General features: G+C 37.7%; 1 protein-coding gene and 2 pseudogenes across 1 annotated transcript in view; 1 reads left to right on the forward strand and 2 right to left on the reverse strand.

Moving 5' to 3' along the window:
• Nucleotides 1-375: 375 nt before the first annotated feature.
• Nucleotides 376-26509, forward strand: part of LOC128097256 (selection and upkeep of intraepithelial T-cells protein 10-like) — a 57548-nt gene continuing 31414 nt past the window's right edge. The window contains exons 1-3 of the mRNA XM_052717630.1: nucleotides 376-460; nucleotides 20800-20880; nucleotides 25856-26131. Coding sequence (XP_052573590.1) covers nucleotides 388-460; nucleotides 20800-20880; nucleotides 25856-26131 — 430 coding nt within the window. The 5' untranslated portion in view covers nucleotides 376-387. The remainder of the gene's footprint in view (nucleotides 461-20799; nucleotides 20881-25855; nucleotides 26132-26509) is intronic.
• Nucleotides 2151-7264, reverse strand: LOC128096101 (E3 ubiquitin ligase TRAF3IP2-like; annotated as a pseudogene).
• LOC128096103 (eukaryotic translation initiation factor 4E-like) lies at nucleotides 16785-17315 on the reverse strand (annotated as a pseudogene).

Here is a 26509-nt window from a genome sequence, read left to right on the forward strand (position 1 = left end):
GCTTAGTAGGTAGTTCTCATGAGTATTTACCACAAAAATTTTATAAACAAGGTAATACATATGCAAACTAGTTTGATTGTGGCAATTCAGGTTTTGTATGTCAAGATATTAATGTGCTCACCTAAAATAAAGACAGTTTTAGTTTACTATTTATACTTCAATAAAGCTGAAAGAAAAAATCAAGTTGGTCTTGTGCAATGTTAAGTGAGGGGATTTCCTTTATGAGGGTGTAGAGCTAGACTGACCTCATAAAGGCTTCCAGTTTCTGGTGCTGACTTGCCCTGGCTTGGCTCAGGTTTACTAATTTGAATCATGCACTGTGACTGAACTGGCTGCTAGTTTAGCTCTGCCCTTCTCATTTCTTATCACACAGCATCATTGACTTCCATGGTATTGCTTCTGAGAACCTGGAAGGAGCAAAGACATGCTGACATTTTTGCATTGATTAAATCACATTTGGGTGAGTAATCTAATACTTTGCTTACATCGTGATAGTGGCCATTTGTAGGCTATAGTATGTAAATTTTTTAATTTCTAATTTTCCTAGTACATTGGCTCTTACTGTGTATTGTTCAATAAGAGAAGTTTTGAACTGGCTAGTTTGTAGAGTGCTTGCAAAGATCAATAGTTTGTGTTTCATAGTTCAGAGGCAAATGGATGCGACAAAGACAGTTTCAGAACATGTGTTGCCTTCTCTTCTTTAGGTTGTTACAGCACTAATGAAAACAGAAAACTCAGATGCTTGCTCCTCTTTAAGACAATGATTTATCCTTATTTTCCCACATGGTCCAAACTGTTTAAACCAGTCTCCTTCAGATTCAGTGTGCTACCTTGTTAGAAACTGAAGGTGCTGGGGTCAGTGGTGGACAGAATGGAAACATTCCAACCTTACATGTAGATGTCCATCTGTATTATAAAGAGGAAGATGTTTCTTAAAACAGCATGCTTTTTGATCAGCTGTGATAGTTTTAACTACAGATTTTTAATTTTGTGCCCCAAGAAGAGATCATGGGAAGCATGCCTATAATACTTCCTCAACAAGATATGGTTTTATGTTAATTACCTAACTCAGTGAAGATGAATTGCTCTTCTCTGTGTGGAAGAAGTGATCCAAAATAATAAGTAATAGTGGAAAATCTGTGGATGTTTAGTCCTCACTAATGGCAGCTGTGCAATCAGTGGCTTAAGAGAAGAAGGAAGGGCCGGGCGGTGGTGGCGCACGCCTTTAATCCCAGCACTTGGGAGGCAGAGGCAGGTGGATCTTTGTGAGTTCGAGGCCAGCCTGGTCTACAGAGCGAGATCCAGGAAAGGCGCAAAGCTACACAGAGAAACTCTGTCTCGAAAAAAAAAAAAAAAAAAAAAAAAAAAAAAGAGAAGAAGGAAGGAGGGAAAAATCCATTTTTTTATCTCATAAACTTTCATGTCTTCATCATGGCTGGCTCATTAAACAAACACTAGAGTTGATCTGAATAAAGGCTGATTGACATCCATTGGATGAAGCATCTTGTTCACTTGATTATTGAAGCTTCCTTTCCAGTAGCAAACCTTGGCCAAGCATGCTAATTATACATGATTATGATCAGAATTCTTGTCCATGTTGTCAGATACAGCCATATATTTCCTAGACCACCTATCACCTTAGTCTAACTTGATTCACTCCAGATTTTAAGTAACAAACTGGTCTATATGATAGTTTTCATAAGTCAGTGCAAGTCTTCATGGTTGCTTAGTGTCTCTATCAGAGACTCAATTACTCTAAGTAAAATTGCTTTAAATTTCATTTTATTATTTGAACATGAATCAGTTTGGTCTGAGGACACACAAGCATCTGTCAAACACATAAAAGTAGTTGTGGTGATAACAGAGTGTTTGTGGTCATATGTGTTTGCTGCCATCCCCTGTAGTATCTGCTCACTAAGTCCTGGAAGCCCAGTGTGGACAACTCAGACTCATGAGGACATGGACACCGTGTGTGCTTTCCAAAGGCAGGAAATACAGAGCCTTCAAAGTATTAGGAGACAGGGAACTCTGCAGAAGAGGTGTTCTGGGCCCTGAATACCCCCAGGAGACATTGAGAAATAGCCTTGAATGCCATGACCCAGCCTCAGCTAGAAGAACAATGTGAAAATGGGGTCCTACTGATTGGGAGATTACTGATGCCACAAGGTTATCACCTGAAGGGTGAGCAGAGGACCTCAGGAAGGAGCCACATGCTTTTCCTTTTGGGACAGCTACAGCAGGATTTTCATTCTTGGATGAGCTGGAAACATGAGTGTTCTGAAGTTAGGTGGGCATATGCTCCTTCTTGGCATTTGAGAAGAGCACAGGGATGAATCTGAAATTCATAGTTCCTTGTTTTATGAAATCAATTTGCACCATTCCATGAATGTGCCTAGTAAGTAAGTCATGCTCATCCTTGTCCAGCTGAGATGCAGTGCCTTCCATATCCTGTTTGCATTTAGGGCTTTGCTTTGGAGCTGATTGCTATGACTATTATTACAGTCTTATTTTTAAGGCAGTGCTCCAACTATTTAATGATATCAGTACCTCAGATTCTATCTCATATATGTCAGTTGCAGTTTGAAGCCATTCATCAACAAAAAGTTCACAAATTTCACCGCCTCCGCAGCTGTTTGTAGAATGAGTGATGAAGACATTGTGTAATTCCTCTGGCAAATTGCTAGTTTTTAGAGTTCCTTGGGTTTGGAGGTTCCTAGGTGGTTGCTATGGAGTCTAAACACAGTAGCTGTGGATGGAGCCTGCAGACCCTGTGGTCTTAACTCTGCAAGATGTTCCAAGGATTCCCCAGAAGCTCCAGCTTTGTTAGGTGGTGTGTGATAGAGCTGGTCTCCTGGGAACCTTGGTAAGGAGCAGTCTCTGTGTGCAGGCCTCTCTCTTGGTCTTCGGGGCTGGGGTAATTCTGTGTGTAATTTACTCTGCACTGGGTGTGGGCCACTCACAGAACAGGCTGGATGACTTGCTGGTAGTCTGCTCAAAGGCAGTCATGGACATATTGCACCTGGTTATAGGGCCCTCCAAAACTATGGTCTGGATAGTTCCATGGAGTCCAAGGGGAAGGATTGGGAGGCAGCTGCTGTGGGATGTTCTGTATGGTAAATGTGTTGCTGATTAGTCAATAAATAAAACACTTATTGGCCATTGGCTAGGCAGGAAGTGTAGGCGGGACAAGGAGGAGAATAAAGCTGGGAAGTGGAAGGCTGAGTCAGAGAGACACTGCCAGCCGCCATGATGAGAAACAGCATGTGAAGATGCCGGTAAGCCACGAGCCATGTGGCAAGGTATAGATTAATAGAAATGGATTAATTTAAGCTGTAAGAACAGTTAGCAAGAAGCCTGACACAGCCATACAGTTTATAACCAATATAAGTCTCTGTGTTTACTTGGTCGAGTTTGAGCAGCTGTGGGACTGGCAGGTGAGAGAGATTTGTCCTGACTGTGGACCAGGCAGGAAAACTCTAGCTACAGGCAGCTTCTATGCACATGCTAGATCCGTCAGAGGCCCATGGAGGTCCTATAGGTAACATGCAGATGCCCAGGATATCTTGGGGCTGGGAATCATACCCAGTGTTTATCATGGATAGATCTGGGCCTGCTCTGTTCCTGTCAGGCTGTGGTCATGGCATGGTCTTTTTGACACCACTGGAGGAGTCTGATTTGTCTAAATTATGGAGTGATTCCTTTGTTAAATGCCCATAAATTTTTACATATTGCCTGTCCAAATATTTCTGCTATATAGGGCCACAACAAACAGTTAGAACACTAAACAAAAAAATTTCCTGCACAGATTAGCAAATGCATCTGTACAGTTCTGTAATTTATCCAAATATCACAATGTTGTATTCACCAGAGAAGACTGCCAGGACAAGGGTTTAAGCCAATGGAAAGTCTTTTATTAGTCAGCCTATGACTACACTGGGTGTTCGGGATCCCAGTGTAGCACTGAGCCTTTCTAAGGTTGAGTTTTTCAGCACAAAACCATGTTCTGTGTTGACAAGAACAGTTAGCCAGAAGCAGAACTAGAGAAGCCAAAAGCAAAGGTAGTACATTTAGAGACTTTCCTAGAACCGTGGGCTTTGATGGATTAGGCCTTTGTTTTAGTTTGGGCAGGTGGTGCTGTCTGTATGCTGAGTTTCATTAGCCTGAATGGTACTTCCACCATGGAGCCAGTTGTCCTAAGGTCTCAGGGACCACTAAGGTCTTGAGCCCTACTGCAACTGTGTATACCATAAATATGCATTTTTAAGATTTAATAATCTCTGATGTTGGATGTTTGCTTGAGCCAAGGAGTTTAAAGACATCCTGTGCAACATAGAATGATCTTGCCTCAGGGAAATAAATAAATAATATTAAAATTTTAAATAAATATTTATGGATAAGATCCTGGGCTTTCCACATAATCATATATGCACTATGTCAAATTCCTTAAAAATCTGTTTATATTTTAATATTAAGTTTAAAGTATAGGTAAAATTTAGCAGTAAACTTATGAACAATATTTGTCAATCTATGAATTTGTTACAGCTTCGCATTCATGTGGCTCTTTAATTTCTCTAAAGAATATTTTATAGTTTTCATTGTACAGATTGTATTTGCATGATTATATTTAATTTTGATGTTATATTCATAAATTATATTTTGATATAATATTTAACAATTATGCTTTTTAGATGTAATATTCTAAGTATAGTACCCAAAACAAAATTTGTTTTGCTTCTTGTGTGTGTGTGTTCAGAAGCCAAAATCAATTATCTATCTCAATTACTTTCCACTTTATTTTGGGAGTAGCATTTCTCACTGAACCCCGAATTCACTGATTTGGCTAGCCTGGCTGGCCAGCAAGCTTCTGAGATCCCCCTATCTCCGCTCCCACTCCTAATGCTGGGATTACAGGTTCTTGGCTCCACACCCTGCCTTTCATTTGCATTCTGGGGATATGCACAGACCACTCTGTTGTGAAGGCTCCTCTAATATGTTATGACAGCCCACATATGACTGTTAGCGTTTTTTCCTCATTTTTTTTTATGATAGATTTCTCCTCCCAAGATTTTATCAGAAGTGAAAACAGTCACAGGGTTTTTCTCATTAAAAAAAAAAAATCTCTCACTTTCCAGAATCCAGTTCATTAGTTCTTTATGTTTTTAGTTCTTTCATGGGTATTGCCAGTCCATAATCCTTTGGTTTACCACATTGTCACTTTCAGTATGGGAGTAACTATCTCTCAGAAGTTGAACTTTGGAATGATTTCCAATCATTCATTGTTGCTTCAAGTATTAATGCAAAACTGTCTCATCTCAGAGAATAAGACACAATTTATTCTGCAGCCAAATATGAGTGGTCATGGCCCAGGAATAAAAATTTAGGTGAAACTGCTGGGAACAGTTTCATGGAGTAACAGGACAAAGAAAATCATAAATCAAGATACTTTAAAAATACATTAGTGGGAATATCAGATAAGTGGGCTACAAGCAAACTGGGAAACTTCTCTAGCCCTCAGATGCTGCCTGATGAAATTCTTAGCCATTGAGTTGGTGGAAGCTAGAGGTCTGTTTGTATATTCTTAAAATTTTATTTTATTTTGTTGTATCTCTGTGTGGGTATGTGCATGTGAATGCAGGTGCCTGCAGAAGTGGAATTGGAATTACAGGTGGTCGTGAGATGCCTGATTTGGGTGCTGGGAGTTGAATTTGAGTCCTTTGCTAGAGGGTATGTGCACTCAGCCACTGAACCATCTTTCTAATATCACTGTTAACACATTTTTAAAACAGGATTTTACTGATAGCCACAAGAGTGTTAAGTCAAGCACAGTGTGGGCAATAAATGCCTATTTAGATGGCTAAAGGAAGCTCAAGATAATTGGTTCTGGACCTGCAGCATGCCAGCTCTCTATAATCACAGAAATTTTAGGCAATCCACCTTGTAGATGTTTAACACAGGTGAGTTCCACCCCCGGGAATTTCAACTCACACAAAAATGGTACAAAAAGTCCAATCTATCCAGAGAATCCATTCCAGTCTTACTACTTATTCATGCAATGCTCTTTATAGTGAAATAAATCAATCAAGGATTATGCAAGGCACCCGTGATACACATTTTTCAAGTCTTCTTAAATCTGGGAAAGTTTCTAAATCTTTCCTTAAAGGATTATAGGGCAAACATATTATAGAATACCTACCAGTTTGGTTTGTATGATTTTTTTTGATTAGATGAACAATAATTATTTTAGCCTGGGCCATCAGATATGATTATCCCATGTTCTTACCCACCAAATATTAGTATATTATTTAGAACCTTTTGATTGTTTGGTTAAAATGGTGTCTACCATATATCTCCATTATTACCTCCCTACTACTTTTATTTGTAACTATGGTCTTTTGGGGGGATACTCCATTGTTACCACATAAAGTCTCATTTAACTTTTTAGTTTTATCTACTAGTTTTGTGCCTATTATGTTTCTTGCTAAATTAAGTATTAGCATCATAGGGGCAAATGGAGATTTCTAATATTATAAAACAGTAATTTAAGGATATTTGTTAAGCAATGTCAGGGAAAACTTTATTCAGGACCCTCATGATAAAAAGACAACCTCCTGATAATGGGGTTTTGAGGGAGGTGAGCATATACCCAACTGAATATAACAAGAACAAGCGGGAGCTTATAGCCCAGGACAGACTGATGTAGGTGGATGGAGAATTTCTCAGAGTGAGCAGGCATGAGGAGAATTCTGGCTGAACTGTACTAACAGGATTAGTTCTTGCTATCAGACATCACAGTGGATGGCCTAAGAGGGACCAGAGCAGATATTGAAACTATCAAAGAGGGAAATTCCTGCTAGGCTGGCCTGGAAGATTTCTTTTTCTAAAACTTTCATAAGAAAATGCACAGATGATTATAGGAGGCTTAGAAACCTGAGTGGATTTTTGTTAAGTGGATGGTCCTGTTCACTAATTTCAACATTTTTATTCATCTATAAGTTGACATTCTACTCTAAGGAAATAATTTTTCTTTTCCCACTTATTTTTCTTCTGTTTATTTAAATCTTTTTGTTTATATCAATTTGAACTCATGGCTACTTTATTTAACAGATATAATCCATTGTTATGACATTTATTTCAAAACTCAATTGTACCCTAATTTAGACAGAGTGAACCCCAAACCCATGTCTCCCTCTTATTCTTATTTCATACTCTTCTTTTCATACTCTGGCCCTGGCATTAGTTGTTTGTCCAAAAACATGTGGGCCATTGAGTGTAAGGGTATTTTGAGAACCTTTTGTGTCTAAATGCCCTTAGTAATACTGAAATGTGTTGTTCCTAGGCTCGCTCAACAGATGTAACTATGTATGTATCTATCATCCATCTTTATCTATCTATCTATCTATCTATCTATCTATCTATCTATCTATCTATCTCTCTATCTATCATCTTATATCTATCTGTATACCTAGACATTCATGTTGATTCCATATATACTTATACACATTGAAATCAATGACTTCATCAGTTGCTTTAATTCTAATTCAATGGCACAGAATTTATTTTTCTTTTGTATGTGTACCTTCTTTCTTAAATTATGAAGGACACTGGCTCCTCTTATTCCTCTAAATATTTGTTTAGTCCTTGTGTATGTAACCAAAATTCTGATATCCAAACCATTTACTGTGATGCCCTCCAATCCCCAGATCACCAAGTGCTTGTCTCTTGGTGGCTATTCTTCCTTTGGCCCCGTCCTCTTTGTCAAGTGCATATTACTGAAACACTGTTGTTACCTTTCCTAATTGCTCTGTTGTTCTCTATTACTAAACACTCTTCATCCAATTGCACTGAATCATAATCCTTAGAAATATTTGAAAATTAACTTTTATTCATACCATCCCACATGTTTGATATTGTCAGTCATTTCAAGGTTAGCTGTTCTAACTCCTGCACCTAAGGCCGAGGGAATACTGCAGAAGACAGGGGCAGAAAGATTGTAAGAGCCAGAGGATCAAGGAGTTTGCGGTGAGACTGTGTCTCCTAGTATTGTCAGAAGCCATACTCATTGAATTTCATCAATATGACTGCCTAAGCATGAACTGGACAGCAACATTAGACATACCAAAGTGGTTGGGGGAAAGATGATGAGGCCTTAACTCCATACAAAAAACTATAGGCATCAGAGGAATGTTGAAAGTAGGAGAAATATTCTTATCCATCAGAATATATATGTACATACACACGCATACACACACATATCTATTGATCTATATCTCTCTTTCTATTTATCTATCTGTCTGTCTGTCTGTAACAACAATTAATGAAAATAGAGGCCATGGATTTGAAAGAGGGAAAAGAGAGGTATGTAGAAGTATCTGGAGGGAGGAAAGAGAAGAGAGAAATGATTTATGTTATAATTTCAAAATAAAATAAAAAATATTAGCTTTTTAGTGTATGATCATATATACATTCTGTAGTTTTTCTTTGTATTTCCTTAGTGACTGACAGTCATATTTATATGTCTCGTTTTTCACTGACAAATCTTCATTCATAAAGTTAATATTAAAAAATTTCACCAGTAATTTGTAGCTGGACTTTCCTGTCAGGCTTTCTGTGGACCATCAACTCTCAAACAATGACATGGAGACTTATTATTAAATTATTAATTATGAAATCTTGGCCTTTAGCTTAGGCTTGTTCCCAACTAGCTCTTATAACTTAAATTAATCCATTTCTATTAATCTCTGTTCTGCCACATGTCTTTTTACCTCTCCTTTATCCTCTATGTCTGACTTGCTCCACTTAATCCCTGCCTCTATGGTTCTTCCTCACCACCCGATTTCCTCCCTCTGCCTGGAAGTCATGCCTATCCTCTCCTGCCTAGCTATCAGCCATTCAGGTTTTTTTTATTAAACCAGTCACAATGACACATTTCCACACAATGTACAAATATCCCACAATAGTGATTAATATTTTGTCTATTATTAAATTGTAAGCTACATATATATGTACATACATATAATATATATGTCTATAAAAACCCCATGGCCACATACATATTGTTAATATTCTCTTCCACATGCCTATGCTTTTTCCTCTTTTTATTAAGAGATTTTCTATTCATTTTACATATCAACCATGAATTCACCTGTCCTCCCTCCTCCCACTGCCCAGCCTTTCCCCCCACAACCCACTCCCCATTCCAACCTCCTCCAAGGCAAGGTCTCCCCTGGGGAGTCAGCCCAGCCTGGTACATTCAGTTGAGGCAGGTCCAATGCCCTCCTCCCTGCACCAAGGCTGAACAAAGTGTCTCAGCATAGGCACTAGGTTCCAAAAAGCCAGCTCATGCACTAAGGACAGGTCCCGGTCTCACTGCCTGGGGGTCCCCTAAACAGTTCAAGCTAAACAACTGTCTTGCTTATCCAGAGGGCCTAGTCCAGTTCCATGGGGGCTCCTCAGCTATTGGTTCACAGTTTATGTGTTTCCACTAGTTTAACTAGTTGTTTCTGTACTTTTTCCAATCATGATCTCTTGCTCATATAATCCCTCCTCTCTCTCGTCGATTGTACTCCTGGAGCTCCACCTGGGGCTTGGTCATGGATGTCTGCATCTGTGCCTATTCTTTTTAAAACATTGAATAAAATCTGTTTCTTAAATATACATAGGAAATCATATGAATTTATCTTGGCATTAATTTTCATTGATAACTTTTATTATTTTCATCTTTGTTAATGTCTTATTTTCTAATTGTCTTCTTAAAGATTGTATAGTTATTCATTTTATATTTTATAACACATATAAAATTAGTTTTATTTCTACATTGTCAAGGTTAAAGTTAATTTTTTATTTTAAATATTTTTGCATTTTGTTTTCTACTACTTATAGTATTTTGAATGTTTATTAGTGAGAAATAATCATTTTTAGTACTTTAAATTCTTCTTAAGCTTCACAAAATTTAGTTGATTGTTTTCATGAATTAATAGAAGATGAACATTATAATCTGCAACCACAATTGTGGATTAGTCTATTTGTTTTTAGTCTGGGTAGTTTTTTGTTCCACATCTTTTGAATCTGAATAGGAGTAGACACATTTATTATATTGTGCTGGATTTTTATCATTGTTCAATTTTCTCAATTTCAGTTGATATTGTTTGTATCGAAGTCTTTATTGACATTAACATAATGATGTAGCAATACATTTACATAAAAATTTTCCATTTTCTTCTTTTAACTTTTCTGTGTATAATTAATATTTTTAATTCTTATCTCATTTCAATTTGACTTATTTTCTTAAATGTTATCATGTGTATACATTGTATATAGCACTATATTACATGAGTACATTTTCATAAAAGAATATATTGTACATTGGGCATTTTCTCCACTTTCCATTTCTAACCCCCGTTCCTCCCTCTGTTTTGTTCCCTTAGAGAATTTTACTTCTATTTTCATGTCATATATACATACATGATTTTATGTATCTACCTGGAATTAAGGAACCATAAATGGAGACAATATATAATGTTTGTCTTTTTGAGACTGGCATAATTTGCTTAATATGATTATCTCCAGTTGAATCCATTTTTCTACAAAGAATATGGCTTTATTCTTCTTTGTGGCTGAGAAATCCTATTCTCTATACACAGTACCTTTTCTTTATCCAGTCCTGTGCTGTTGTATATCACTGGCTGCTTCTGTAATTTAGTTATTGTGAATAGTGTTGCAATCAATGTTAATATATAGTTACCTTTGTGTTATGTTGAGGTTGAGTCCTACCAGTAAATTCTTATGAGTGTATAACTAGGTCATATGATAGAGCTACTTTTAGCTTTCTGAGAAACTTGTATATTTATTCCACAGCAGTCAGAGTGTTTTACATCCCCACCAGTAGTGGATAAATGATTTTTATCCCCATGTTCTTACAAACATTTGCTCATACTTTTTTCTTAGTAACTGCCATTCTGACTAGGGTGAGATGGAATCTCAATGAAGTTTTAGTTTTAGTTTGTGTCTCTCTGATTGACAGGGTCTAGTTATGCAGACCAGGCAAGTCTGTAGCCCAGCATGTGTCCCTGACTGAGCTGAAAATCTCTAGCCTCATCCATTTCTCTGTCATTGGGCGATCCCTGTGTCTTTCTTAGGGTCCAGTTTTCTGGGTAGCCTCCCTGGAGTTGTGAGTAGCAGTCTAGTCATCTTTGTTTTACATCTAGTATCCTCCTATGAGTGAGTACATACCATGTTTGTCTTTATGAGTCTGGGTTACCTCACTCAGGATGATTTTTTCTAGATCCATCCATTTGACTGCAAACCTCATGATGTCATTGTTTTTCTCTGCTGAGTAGTATTCCATTGTGTATATGTACCACATTTTATTTATCCATTCTTCAGTTGAAGGGCATCTAGGTTGTTTCCAGGTTCTGGCTATTGCAAACAATGCTGATATGAACACAGCTGAGCAAGTGCCCTTGTGGTTAGATTGAGCATTCCTTGGGTATATGCCCAAGAGTGGTATAGCTGGGTCTTGGGGGAGATTGATTCTCAATTTTCTGAGAAAATGCCATATTGATTTCCAAAGTGGTTGTACAAGCTTGCATTCCCACCAGCGGTGGAGGAGAGTTCCCCTAGCTCCACATCCTCTCCAGCATAAGCTGTCTTCAGTGTTTTTGATCTTAGCCATTCTGACAGGCATAAGGTGGTATCTCAGAGTCATTTGATTTGCATTTACCTGATAATTAGGGATGCTGAGTAGATCTACATGAATAACCTGGACGTGAGTGGGGGTAATGAAGGGCAAGTTTTGAGGGAAAGAGAGCTTAGGGGAGCAGGAGATCCCAGCTGGATCAAGAACAGAGAGGGAGAACAAAAAATAAGAGACCATGATAAATGAAGACCACAGGAGAATAGGAAGCAAAGTGCTAGAGAGGTCCACAGAAATCCACAAAGATGCCTCCACAATAGACTACTGGCAATGGGTGAGAGAAAGTCTGAACTGACCTACTCTGGTGATAGGATGGCCCAACACCCTAATTGTCGAGCTAGAAATCTCATCCGATGACTGAGGGAACTGGATGCTGAGATCCACGGCCAGGCCTCAGGTGGAGCTCCAGGAGTACAATTGGTGAGAAAGAGGAGGGTTTGTATGAGCTAGAATTGTTGAGACCAAGATTGGAAAAAGCACAGGGACAAATAGCCAAACGAATGGAAACACATGAACTATGAACCAATACCTGAAGAGCCCCCAACTGGATCAGGCCCTCTGGATAAGTGAGACAGCTGATTAGCTTGATCTGTTTGGGAGGCATCCAGGCAGTGGGACTGGGAACCTGTCCTCAGTGCATGAGCTGGCTGTTTGGAACCTGGGGCTTATGCAGGGACACTTAGCTCAGCCTGGGAGGAGGGGACTGGACCTGCCTGAACTCAATCCCCAGGGGAGTCTTTGCCCTGGAGGAGATGGGAATGGGGAGTGGGCTGGGGGGCAGACAGCAGGGGACAGGAGGAGGGAGGACAAGGGAATCCATGGCTGATATGTAAAATTAAATTAAATTATAAAATAAATGCTGTGGGATGGTCTGTATGTCAAATGTGTTGCTGATTGGTCAATAAATAAATCACTGATTGGTCAGTGGCCAGGCAGGAAGTATAGGCGGGACTAACAGAGAGGAGAATTGAGAGAACAGGAAGCTGGGTGAGGGAGACACTGCCAGCCGTCATGATGACAAGCCGCATGTGAAGATGCCGGTAAGCCACGAGTCATGTGGCAAGGTATAGATTAATAGAAATGGATTAATTTAAGCTGTAAGAACAGTTAGCAAGAAGCCTGCCACGGCCATACAGTTTGTAACCAATATAAGTCTCTGTGTTTACTTGGTTGGGTCTAAGTGGCTGTGGGACTGGCGGGTGAGAGAGATTTGCCCTGACCTGACGGTGGGCCAGGCAGGAAAACTCTAGCTACAAATAAAATTAAAAAAAAAAAGAAAATCTCTAGCCTACTTCCTCAGCCCTCTGAGTGCTGAACTATATACCATCATACCAGGCTTTGTAGGCAATTTTTGTCTTGGTGTCTTATTTTGTGCCTTGTTTTGTGCTTGCTGAGTATCTTAGTATTCAATTTCATTTTAGTAGTGTATTTAATTTATATTATTCTTTACATTTATTTATTTTTGTGTGCACATGTGTGTGTATGTACACACACACACGCTCTCCTACACATGTTCATGTCATGTTGTGTCTGTGGAGGTCAGAACTTGAGGGAGTCTGTTCTCTCCTTCTTCCATGTGGGTCCCTGGGATTGAACTTTTGTATCAGGCTTTGCTGCAGCACCTTTACCCTCTAAGCTTTCTCATTTTGCCCGTATATTTATTTTAAGAACTATCTGTAGATTTACAATATTCAACTTTGTCCATTTCTAACTTAAAATTATATGATTTATTGTGTAACATATAAGACGAAGTACATAGTGATATTTTCCCACCCTATTCTTGAAGTTACTGTAAAGATAATTTTTATTTTTGCATGTGATATCCATCCCTGCCTGTTACCTTCCTTTAGACGGTCAAAAGAAAACTGCCCTTTAAATGTACTTGGAAATATATGTATATCCTGACTTTCCTGAGTTCTGGGATTAAAGGTGTGCAGCACCATGCCTGACTACAAATTTATTATTTGTAGAAATGTACTCCTTTAATCTAGACTTGGATTTACTGCTATTGTTCTTCTTTATTCTGTGATCTGTATTTTAAGCTTTTGGTAGAGTACATTTGCAAGCCAAGAATTCCCTCTTCTATTTTTTGAAGATGTGCTCATTCGTCCTGATAATATTTCAAATTTCACACTTTTGATTTTTTTGAAAGATCTATTGCTCTCTATTTCAGTCTATACTTAAATATTGAAGTAATAGTTATGATCATGATAATTATTCTGAAGCTAAAATGAGTTTCCTCTGGGAAAGCATATTTTAATTTCAAATATATGTAAAATTTCTCATTAAGTCAGAACACAACTCACAATCTGAGCAGAAGTGTTCACATTTAAACTCAACACAGTGGTAAAATAAACATTTAGTATTAAAGTCACTTTTGCAAACAAATCTGTCATTTAAGTAGGTGGAAAATAACTTGTTTAAAAAGGAAAGAATATACATGTTTTTCTTTTCCTATGAAGTCTTGACCAGAATTAATTAGTGAAGTACAAGATAACTATATTGTGACATAAACCACGCTCTACTCATGGAAACATTTGTTAAGAGATTAGGATACAGATATGACCCACTGTGGGAGTAATGAGAGAAAAGAGCTCACCATGGAGCAGGAAGCAATTTTTAAATAATAAAAAAAGATTTATTTATTTATGTGCATATGTGTTTGTGTTTGTGTATGCTATGTTCATGCCAATACTTTCTTTCTTTTTTTAATTTAATTTAATTTTATTTTACAATACAATTTAGTTCTACATATCAGCCACGGATTCCTTTGTTCTCCCCCTTCCCGCCCCCCTTCCCCCCAGCCTACCCCCTATTCCCACCTCATCCAGGGCAAAGCCCCCCTGAAGACTGAGATCAACCTGGTAGACTCAGTCCAGGCAGGTCCAGTCCCCTCCTCCCAGGCCGAGCCAAGCGACCCTGTATAAGCCCCAAGTTTCAAAGAGCCAACTCATACAATGAGCACAGGACCCGGTCCCCCTGCCTGGATGCCTCCCGAACAGTTCAAGCCAATCGACTATCTCACCCATTCAGAGGGCCTGATCCAGTTGGTGACCCCTCAGCCATTGGTTCATAGTTCATGTGTTTCCATTAGTTTGGCTATTTGTCCCTGTGCTTTATCCAACCTTGATCTCAATAATTCTTTCTCATATAAACCCTCCTCTTTCTAGTTAATTGGACTCCCAGAGCTCCACCTGGGGCCTAGCCGTGGATCTCTGCATCCAGATCCCTCAGTCGTTGGATGGGGTTTCTAGCACTACAGTTAGGGTGTTTGGCCATCCCATCACCAGAGTAGGTCAGTTCGGGCTGTCTCTCGACCATTGCCAGCAGTCTATTGTGGGGGTATTGTAGCTTGAGTTTTCCTGCCTGGCCCACAGTCAGGACAAATCTCTTTCACCTGCCAGTCCCACAGCCTCTCAGACCCGACCAAGTAAACACAGAGACTTATATTGGTTTCAAACTGTATGGCCGTGGCAGGCTTCTTGCTAACTGTTCTTACAGCTTAAATTAATCCATTTCTATTAATTTATACCTTGCCACATGGCTCGTGGCTTACCGGCATCTTCACATGCTGTTTCTCATCATGGCGGCTGGCAGTGTCTCTCTGACTCAGCCTTCCACTTCCCAGCTTTATTCTCCTCCTTGTCCCACCTACACTTCCTGCCTAGCCAGTGGCCAATCAGTGTTTTATTTATTGACTAATCAGCAACACATTTGCCATACAAAACATCCCACAGCAGGGTATCTTTGTGGATTTCTGTGGGCCTGTCTAGCACTTTGCTTCTTCCTATTCTCATGTAGTCTTCATTGCCAATACTTTCACAAATCAGAAGACGGAATTAGGTTCCCTGAACTGGAGTTATGAGCAGGTGGTTGTGAGCTCTAGATATGGATTATAGGAAGTGAACTCCCATCTTCTGGAAGAGCAGCAAATGCTCTTAACCACCGGGTTATCTCTCCAGCCCCAGAAGGTCATTGTAACTACTTCCTTGAAAGCAGTGTTTACTGAAGACTGCCTTTTCTACTAGATAAACAGCTACAATTGTATAATGCCAGAACATGAGAGGAAATTAAAAGGGAATGGGGTACTTTTTATAAACTCTTAATATATTGGCATCTAACCGTGCTAGTCAGGTATGAAATGACTTCATTTTTATTCTTTGAAGACATTGAATTATTTTGTTGTTATTGTTTGAGACAGGCATTCACTACATAGCCCAGGCTGCTTTGGAATTCACTATGTAACCCAGGACGAGCTCATACTTACCGCAATTCTCCTTCCTCAATCTTCCATTCTAGGATTGCATGTGTGAGCCACCCTATTCAGCTTACAGCTCAACACCCTCCCCCTCCCCTGCTCTCATCTTCCCTCTGTGTGCGTATTTCAGGTATGTTCCATGATCTGGTTCATACTTCTGGCTTGAAATATAAAGTCAGCTGAATAAATGTCAGTAATTTTAAACTTGTTCATTCTCTCGTACTTTTTTCCCCCACAAATTCAGCTTTTATGCCACCTTTCTATCATATTTCTGGATCCTTCACCAATGTTCCATGAGGAAGAAACAAAAGCAAAACAAATGAAAAACTGAAATCAGAATCACTAAATGCTATCAAGGAGGGAAACAAATTACAATCAAGAGCAATCAGCAAGAGTACAGCAAAAAAAATGTGAAAAGAAACTGAAGATTCCTAGAAAACTGTGTTGAGGCTCTTATATCAGCAGAACACTCCTTCATGGAGTGGAACAGAAACAGATCTTTTTCCTGCTAAGGTACTAGAAATACACATTCTTTTTGAGTGATGTGGAAAGGCAAATGTGTCTGTAATGGTAATTCTAATCAGCTGCTACAGAGTGACCCAGAAACACATTTGTGGATTTTGGAGATGACATACACTGTAATTCTTTGATTGGGATAGTGGACACTCTAGAAAAAAGTGAACACAGAAGAACAAGACAAAAGTGAATAAAACTTCTCTTATATCTTAGAAACATTTACATGGAATCAAATTTTAGTGCAGTCACTCTGCTTTGATGAGGCTTTACTTCAGCTCCTGATCTCAATTGCTTGACCTAAGTATGCTGTGAGGATACTTAGAAGGTGTCTTCTTGAACAGCAAACCTATTTTTAGTGATGGAGCTACTCTTTATAGTGTCTTCTTGGGATTGATAACTAACAGCTATCTTTGGAGAAAGTCCTAACCTTTCCTTGTATACCCTTTGTATGTGTGTGACTGCTTCTCTGTTTTCACACTCAGGACTCCATAGTGGTGTCTTATCACCATTAGCTCTGACATTAACAAGAGCTCCACATACATCATCACTAGAGTCATCAGAAGATTCTCTAACAAGGCACAGTATAGTCTAGCCCAAAGTGACCAAACTCACTTCATCTCTGTGTTTGTTTCTCATTTTCCCACATAGGCATTTAATTACTAGAGAGCTAGATAAGGTTGTATAGAGTCCCAAAGTCTTCCACAGTATCAAAATTAGAGATCAGTTGAAGGTTTGCTTGATGAGTTTTGATTTTTATCATTTTTATTTTTTAAATATTTAATATGGTGTAACTTTATGATTAGATTCTGATTTTTCCTCTTCAGTAGGTGGGGAATTAGAGGCAGGCATGTTTCCACAGTTATCTTGGAGCAATGTCTCTCTCCTTTTTGTTTTAATTTCCTTTATTTTTATCTTTATATCATTTCTAGATATGCTCAAAACCCTCAAATCTCCTATCTTGAAACCATTATATGCTGAATCTTTTCTAGTTTATAACTTAAAAATATTAAAATGTAAAACTCCTGACATATATGTATATGCTGTATGTACTATATATCTATGTATTGTGTTTAAAAACATTCTGAATTATTTTTACAGGTTTTCAAGTGTTACTTGGTTCAAGAGAAGGTTCATTATAGGCTAGAAGGAGATATGTAGCATTGTTCCACTATAACTCAATACCTATGTCACCTTTTCATGCTGCAACTTAAAGTGTTTCAAAGTGATTATTTGGCTGAACTTGACAGCCTCCCTCTGACACATTACCTTTCTTTCTGGAAGAGTATGCCAAAATTTCATCTGTGTTGTATGTGTCAAGATTTACTTCCTTTTCTTTCAAATAATTCTGAGATTAAGTTGCTCTATTGCTCTTAATATTCTGACAGCATGGGACTGTAGAGATGGCTCAGTGCTTAAGAGCACTTGCTGTTCTTCCAGAGGACCAATTCCCAGCACACATGGTGGAGCAAAACTGTCTATAGCTACAGTCCCAGTGGATCTAACCCCCTCTTCTGGCCCCAAAAGGCACTGTAATCAAGAGGTACACAGGCATACATGCAAGCAAAACATTCATACATATAAAATAAAAATGAAGGTTAAAATATTTTGATAGCATTATGTAAGAATTTTATTGAATATATAATTTTAATACAAAGGTAATTTGTATCTGTAAATTGAATCATTAGTATTACACTGTCTGTGACTACCATATATTTACTCAGTGATACTGACATAATATCTTTAAACTCTGAAAAGATCTAATGCATTTTTAATTTTATTGAAGGTAGAAGAATACTATTTTATGCTCATTAATATTAAGCAGTTTTCTTATTGCCTTCTATGTACACTATCATATTCTCTATATTTATTTAATTTCCTCTTTCTTTTACAGTATTTTTGTGCCATAGATACCTTTATTTTCTCATGGTGCTAGATAAAATATTTATTTTTCCAGAATTAAAGACTAAGATTTCAAAGATTTTTTCTTATACAAATGATGTTTATAATATTTTTAATACATGTTTTAAAAACTTTATTAAGAAAAGGAAGGTCCCTTAGTTTCTACTTACAAAGACTCAGAATATAGTCCACAGCATTTCCCTATGTCATATCATTATGACACCTTTGGGAGTTTCTTCACCATAGCCATTTTAAATTGCCCAGATAATATAATAAATAACAATATTGCTTTATGTTTTATTTTCAGGGAGAGTCAAGTCACCCTCAAACTCATACTTACTTGAACATTATTGGTGGAACCCTAATGTTAAAGATGAGCTTAAACAATCCTACACAGGAGTGGGGTGCCGCCCTCAGCTTTCTCTTGAAATGGAATGTACATATCAGAGTGGAAAAATAAGCTGCTGGGTGCATCTGTTCCCCAGAGTTCTCACAGAAAGCCCTACTGACTGTCATCTGTCCATAGCACATCTCATAGTGACCATTTTAATAAAAGGGACACAGCCGATTGATGCTCAGATATCCCATGTAGTCAGATGATATTCTTCTTTTTACATTGGTTGTCTTTATTTATATGTCCTCTACTTTCTTTGGTGAAGGATGTGGGAAACTTTAAAGCAGCTTTTAAATGGCCCATCATGGTCATTTGCTTGGTCATATGCTCTGCGCAGTATGCTTCTCTTTATTCTTGACTTCAGAGTCATTTTATTCTGTCAAGATATTTTTGTTTTTACTTCCCTTTCATTTCTTTGCTATTTTTAAGTATTTAAGCAAAGAAATATACATTGTAGATCTTTATTACTTCAGACAGTATATTTCTTTTAACTTTTATTAGCTGAAAATTAGTAAAGAGAAACAAATAGAAGAGTACTGAGGAGCACCATGGCAAATGCACACTATTCATCATTTTGAGTGCCTGATAATAATGAAGAATGTAATTATTTTATTTTAAAGTATAGCTAAAATAAAAGTAAGCTAATTGCTGCATTTCACAGGGAGTAAAAGCCAAGATTGTCCTCAGTAACAAGGATAATTTAAAAGATCATGACATGTAACTTTGCTGGTTCTAAACACATGAATGTGTATGCTTGAAAATCAAGCGATTATATGATCCAGAGGAAGAAAAATCAATATGTTGAAGAGACACCTCCATTCAATGTTCATGCAGCACTGTTCACAAGATGACAAAAAATGGAAACCACCTATACATCTATTGAGGGTTGATAAATGAGGAAATATGGCATATATATGTACTGAAATAAAGTCCAATCTTTTTAAAAGCAGGAAATCCCAGCATTTGTGATGACTCTCATGAACATGGATGACATTATGTTAAGTAAAATAATTCAAACACAGAGCAACATACATGATATTTCTTATACACATTATGTATAAAAGTTGAACTCATATAGACAGAATGTCTAATAGTGTTTGCTAGATTCTAGTCATGTGGGCTGGACCATACTGGGCAAAGTAGGAACAAAGTTTCAGTTAGGATGAGTAAGTTCTAGAATCTGTTGCATAGCATTGTGACTATACTTAATAACAGTGTATAGAGTACTTGACAATTTCTAAGACAGTAGAATTTAAATGTTCTTATCACCCACACAAAGGTAAATATTTTAGCTGATAGATATCTTAATAATTTGGCTATAGGAATCACTTCACAACATCAGGAGGTATCAGAACACTGTATTGCATACCATTACTATATATATATATATTGTCAGTAACATCTCAATAAATAAAAATGAAAAATGAATACATTAATAGAGTTGTACCGAACATTTTCTTTTGCTATTTTACTCATAAACTAATACATTTGTTCTTGTCCTAATTTCATAAAATGTGTCATTATAAAATAATCTAATGTCTCTATAGTCTTATCATTCACATTCATATTATTGATTTATATGGGTCATATTTACATATAATGTGAAGTGGTGATTGTGTGTCTCCAGTCTTCTGAGGGAATTACTTAATATTGACTTTGTTCTGAAGTAATTGTCTAGGTTGGCTTTGGTTCCACACATCACAATGTAATTAGGTTTCTGTGTCTGACTTGTTTTGTGAAATATAATGTCCTCCAGTTCTATCCATTTTGCTACAAATGACAGGATTTCATTCTTCTTTATGGGTGAATAATGCTCCGTTTAGTGAAGTTAATCTCCCGAAGGCATGGAGCCAAGTGCAAAACAAGATAGGATGCTAGAAGAGATTGCCTCAGGGGTTGGCAGCAGTCATTAAGACTTCCTCGCAAGGGGAATTTTCTCACAAGACAGAATTTTGAAATAGACTTTTGTTGCTTTTCTCTGTGTTGTCATAATTCTTACTGCCCCAAAATTGATACCATGATTAAAATTTCATTTTCCAGGTGTGATGGAGCCTGCAGCTTCGTGTTTAGCTGGATTCTTCATGGCCTTTCTTCTCTTACAGATCACTGTACTCACCCAAGGTAGAGACATCCTTCCTATTTTACTGATTAAATTTGTTCTTTGACAATTCCATACATGCTTACAAGGCATTCTGCATACTCCCCTGCAACCCTCTCTTATTCCTGTTTCATCCTTGTCAACTCCTCTTTTCCTGACATGTCCCCTCCTCAGAATTGTGCTTTTTGCTTTGTTTTGTAACCCACTGATTTTAATCAGAATTGTCTGTGTGCCCACAAGTTTGGGACTATCTCTTGGGTCATGGTGGGTTCACACAACAGAAGACAATGACTGTTTCTGCCTTAAAATCCACCAGTAGCCAATAGTTCAGCATGGAAGAGTAGGACCATTACTCTTGAAAATGAGTAATTTTATGAATGATGATGACAGTCTCAGTCTTTTTTTTTAATTAAGAGATTTTTTCATTCATTTTACACACCAATCAAAGATCCCCCTCTTCCCTCCTCTCACCACCCCAGCCTCATCCTCCCAACCTATCCCCAACAAGAAGGCAAGGGCCTCCCATTGGGAGGCATATCCAGTAGAGGCAAGTCCAAGCCCTTCCCCTTGCCGCAAGGCTGCACAAGGTGTCCCATCATAGGTAGTGGGCTCCAAAAAGTCCACTCATGCAGCAGGGATGGATTCTGATCCTACTGTCAGAGGGTCCCCAAGCAGATCAAGCTACACAACTATCTCGCCATGCAGAGGCCCTAGTCCAGTCCCATGCAGGTTCCACAGCCATTGATCCAACTTTCATGAGTTCCCACTAGTTGGCTTTGGTCATCTCTGCAAGTTTCCCCAACATGATTCGGATGCACTTGCTTATAGAATCCCTCTTCTCTCTTTTTGACTGGACTTCTGGAGCTCTACCTGGTGTTTGGTTGTGGATCACTGCATCTGCTTCCATCAGTCTTTGGAGAAAAACTCTGTGATGACAGTTGGGGTATTCACTGACAGTCTCAGTCTTATGAAGGTCCATTGCAGGCTACTAAAACTGCTGTGAGATCATGTTTTCAATGGCTGTATTGTTCTTAAAGACAGCATTTTATAGCGGTTTTCCCTATCACCTGGCTCTTACGTTTTCTCTGCTTCCTCTTTCCCAATGTTCCCTGACCTTTAACTATCATTTATTCCAAGTATCTTGAGCACCCACGAGTCTCTGCATTCACCATCCAATAGCATAGGAAATAAGGCCAAGAATAGGCTAATGGTACTTCACGAAGTTAAATAGTTTTTTAGCAAAGAAACTGTCAATAAAGTGAAGAGGCAGCCTTTAATCCTAAAGCTTGGGAGTCAGGGACAGGTGGATCTCTGTGAGTTAAAGGCCTCCTTGGTGTACATCAAGAGTTCCAGGCCATCAGAACAATGTAATGAGACCTTGTCTCAAAAACAAAACAACCAAACCAAACCAAACAACATAAAAGAGTGTATTTGTAACAATAATTCAAGAAAAAGAGGTCATGAATTTAATTGAGAGAGCAAGGGGGTACATGAGAAGGGTTCGGGGAAGGGAGGAAAGGAAGAAAATTATGCAACTATAATTTCAAAAATGAGAAAATTATTATCTGCATATATCTATCTATCTATCTATCTATCTATCTATCTATCTATATATATATATTTTGGTTTTTCGAGACAGGGTTTCTCTGTGTAGCTTTGCGCCTTTCCTGGAACTCACTTGGTAGTCCAGGCTGGCCTCGAACTCACAGAGATCCGCCTGGCTCTGCCTCCCGAGTGCTGGGATTAAAGGCGTGCGCCACCACCGCCCGGCTGCAAATATATTTTTAATTGAAATAGAATTACATCACCTTCTTCCATCCAGACACTCCCAGGTATCCTGCCTGCAATTCCTCTTATGTCATTCCACCAATCTCAAGTTGACAGCATTTTTTATTTAATTATTCCTGTCATGCACAAATATATACAAATGTATAAATATAACTTGTTGAATATTTTTGTGCTATTTGTGTGTATATAGTCTCAGGGCTGATAACTCTGCATTGGAGAACCAATAAAGGTGCTCCTTTTCCCAGCAATCACTAGTTGCTTTAGTTCTTTGTCTAGGGTTGAACCTTAATTTCCTCCTTCAACATTAATATGCCTGTTGATATTGCTATTGTTCTAGTATTGTTTATTAGCCATTTCTTGGAGAGACTGACTGTCTCAGTGCAGACCTGGCATTCTGGCTCTTACAAAATTTCCATCCCCTCTTGTGCTATGTTCTCTGAGCTGTAGAAGTAGAAACTATAATGTAGATGTAGCTTGTGGGTTGGGCTTCCCACAATCCTTTGTTTCTGTATTGTGCCTAGACACAGTTTCTGGGATGGTCTCCATTTTCTGAAGAGGGATATTTGCTAGATGAGGGGGTGGTAGCTTCACCTGAGGACATAAATAAAAAAAAGCTATGGATCCATTGTGAAATGTCATCCTTCACATGGTTATGAAATCATGAATTAATCTCCCAAGTGAAGCTAATATAATTTTCTTCTTATATATCAATGCCTGAGATGATACGCATAGTAATACACACATATTTATACACCAAGTATAAAACAAACATGTACATATATGTGTGTATGTATAGAAATGCATGTAGGCATGCATGCATGAAAATACTTATATATCCATGTATTCTTTTTGACAATTTCAAATGAACTATGTACAAGTTTTGCAAATTTCTTTTAAAATATGAGTTTTAAGTAATTTTATAGCCAGGTGGTGGTGGCACATGCCTTTAATCCCAGCATTCAGGAGGCAGAGCCATGTGGATCTCTATGAGTTTGAGGCCAGCCTGGTCTACAGAGCCGAGATCCAGGACAGGCACAAAAACTACACAGAGAAACCCTGTCTCGAAAAAAAAAAAAAAGTAATTTTATATGAATGTTTTGCTATTCTTTTTACAGTTTTGGAGAATTTCATCTTGTGATCACTTAAAACCACTTTACTTCTGTTCTACTATATAGATCTACTGAACTATTATGCTGCACTATTAAAGAATAATGAAAGATATGTTAAAGAAACATACACCATTAAAATAAGAATGGAAGATTTATTATTATTTCAAGATATTATATACAAATTCAATGTTACCAATTTAAATTATTACATATAAAACTTCACATATGTATAAATATATGTATGAAAATTTTAGTATTGATCTATCAAGTCACATGCAATTCTGCATCATCCCTTGTAATTTAGTTACACTTTCTCGAATGATTGAGCTTTTTAGAGAGTACTGACACCTCTGTGTATACATAGAATAGATCCTTTTATTTGGTGTGGCCCTTAGAGGAGCACAATCCATATCATTCCCTTCTGTAGTGAGGTTTTTACATGGGCAGGTGATAAACTCAGTTCATGAAGAGCTTCCCTTGCTCCTACAGGCCTCCAAAATGCTCACTGTTTCTTTCCTCTCTTCTTGTATTCACCTGGATGTGAGATGGATTGACCCAACATCATCTTTACCTTCTTGGGTTGAGAATTCTGATCACCAATCATCACCTTAAATTCTTTAATTCCTTTCCCCAGTAAGTGTTACAGAAGCAGATACATTGAGCATCTCTCTGCACCTTGTTGTTTCCCTGTTTTGATCCTCCAGTGGATGCTTATTTTGTAGGGTTTTTAATTAATTTTGGGAAATAGTTTTATAGTTTATCAACTTTGTGAGTTTATCTTCAGCAGGGAAGTTGTTTCAGTTTTCATATAATTCTTCCTTACCGCATCACGTAGAGTTTTGACAGCAAGAAGTCTAAATGTATTAATATATTAATTTTTAAAATCTGTTTTAAAAACTATGTTTATTTGCTATTTGCACAGTAGTCTAACTTTCTGAAGAACTTGATTCAGTGTCTATGCTCAAAATATGGTGATGTAAATGCCAAAGTAGCTAGTATAGAGATGGGAATACCTAGTTGAATTTGGTTTTGTCTTGGATTTATTGTTTATCTTTTTGTATTGAGATATATGTACATTCAGTAAAGCATATTAAGTGTACAACTCAGTGAAGTTTTGCTTATAGGGACATTCACGAATCCATTCTTCAGCTCCGGATACTGAACATTTGCAGCATCCCAAAATGTTGTTTTAACTTTTCCTAGGCAATACCATGCTCTTCTTGCCAAAGTGACCATTGTTCTCACTTCCATTGCCATTAATCACAAACATTACTGTATTATTTCATTTATAACAAACTTTCTAATAGCTAAAATTATTCACCATTAATCATTTATGATATGACAGGAGTTTGTTCTTTTGTATATGTTTTCAGTATTAGCATTTGGATTTGTTTGTATTATTTTTGTTGCTTTGAGTTTTAGGGTTATTAGGATTAATACTGTCATTAATAATTCTTAAAACATGTAAACATCTACTAAAAATTTCTGGGTTGTGAACAAAGGTATTTGTATAACTTTAGTTGATACTGACACTTTTCCATATAAATAGAGTCCTGTGTCTTATGATCTGTGGCAATGTCAGTTAGTCCTTGTCCTGCTTCTTCAACATTGTAATGGGGATCAATTATGTTTCAATGAGGTTTTGCTTTGCATTTCCCTGATGGCTGATGATGCTGGACATCCTTTCATATACTTTTTTGTCATTAGAACATCTCTTTAAATTAAATATGTCTCTACTGTTTTTCCATTTTAGAAAATTAGCTTGAATTTTTATAAAATAAGCACCTACTATCTATTTTGAACACAGTTCGTTTCTCAGATAGAGTATAGCTATCTTCTAGTCTGTGACTTTCTCTTTTTATCCATATTCTGATGTACAGAAATTACTAAATTTCATGAAATCTGATTTATCAGCTTTTCTCTGATTGTGTTTTTGTCTCTTTTCAGCTTGTGTTTACATAGAAGTATTGCTTTTGCCCTAATTGTGTCTATCCACATATAGGACACAGGTAGCATCCATTTGAGAATGAGCACTTCCACAAACTTTTCATATCTTGAATCCACGCTACCAATCATAACATCATCTTTCTCCTCTTCCTAGCTATGAGCTTGGATATACAGATTAACATTCAGGTTCCAGATGAAGAAGGGGTACTGGTGGAGTGTACTTCAGGAAGTTTGATCCCACCTGCTGAGATGACATGGAGAGACAGCAAGGGGAATATAATTCCACATTCATCAAAATTTGACTCTCAGGATGGATTATTGTACTTGAAGAGCAGCATTCTTCTAAAGAACAGAACACATGGTCCTGTTACTTGTTCCATTTACAATGTAACTACAAATCAAGAGAAAAAGAGAAGCATTGTCCTACCAGGTATGTTCTTATGCCTTGGTTCTATCAAAGATGAATTGTTTTAATCAAGGATTCAAATTGAGGAGAGAATTAAGTGAAATAATAAATGTGAAGTTATATTACAAGTTACAAAGTGCTGTAGAGCTGCACTATTTGAGTTGCTGGAAATCAGAAAAATACTGGATGCTATGAACAATGTTTTAAAGAAAGATATTGGGGCTGGAGAGAAGTCTCAGAGGTTAAGAGCACTTGTTCTCTATGAGGGCCTGTTTGGTTCCTAGCACCCATACTGGATGGCTCACAACCATCTGTAACTCTAGCTCAAGGGGATCCAGTGCCCTCTTCTGAACACCACATGCTCCTGCAGGAATGTGCACATGCATCCACTCTCACACATAT

Source organism: Peromyscus californicus, unplaced genomic scaffold (genome assembly GCF_007827085.1).
Source record: "Peromyscus californicus insignis strain IS unplaced genomic scaffold, ASM782708v3 Scaffold_5__1_contigs__length_169319896, whole genome shotgun sequence".
Lineage (NCBI taxonomy): Eukaryota > Metazoa > Chordata > Mammalia > Rodentia > Cricetidae > Peromyscus > Peromyscus californicus.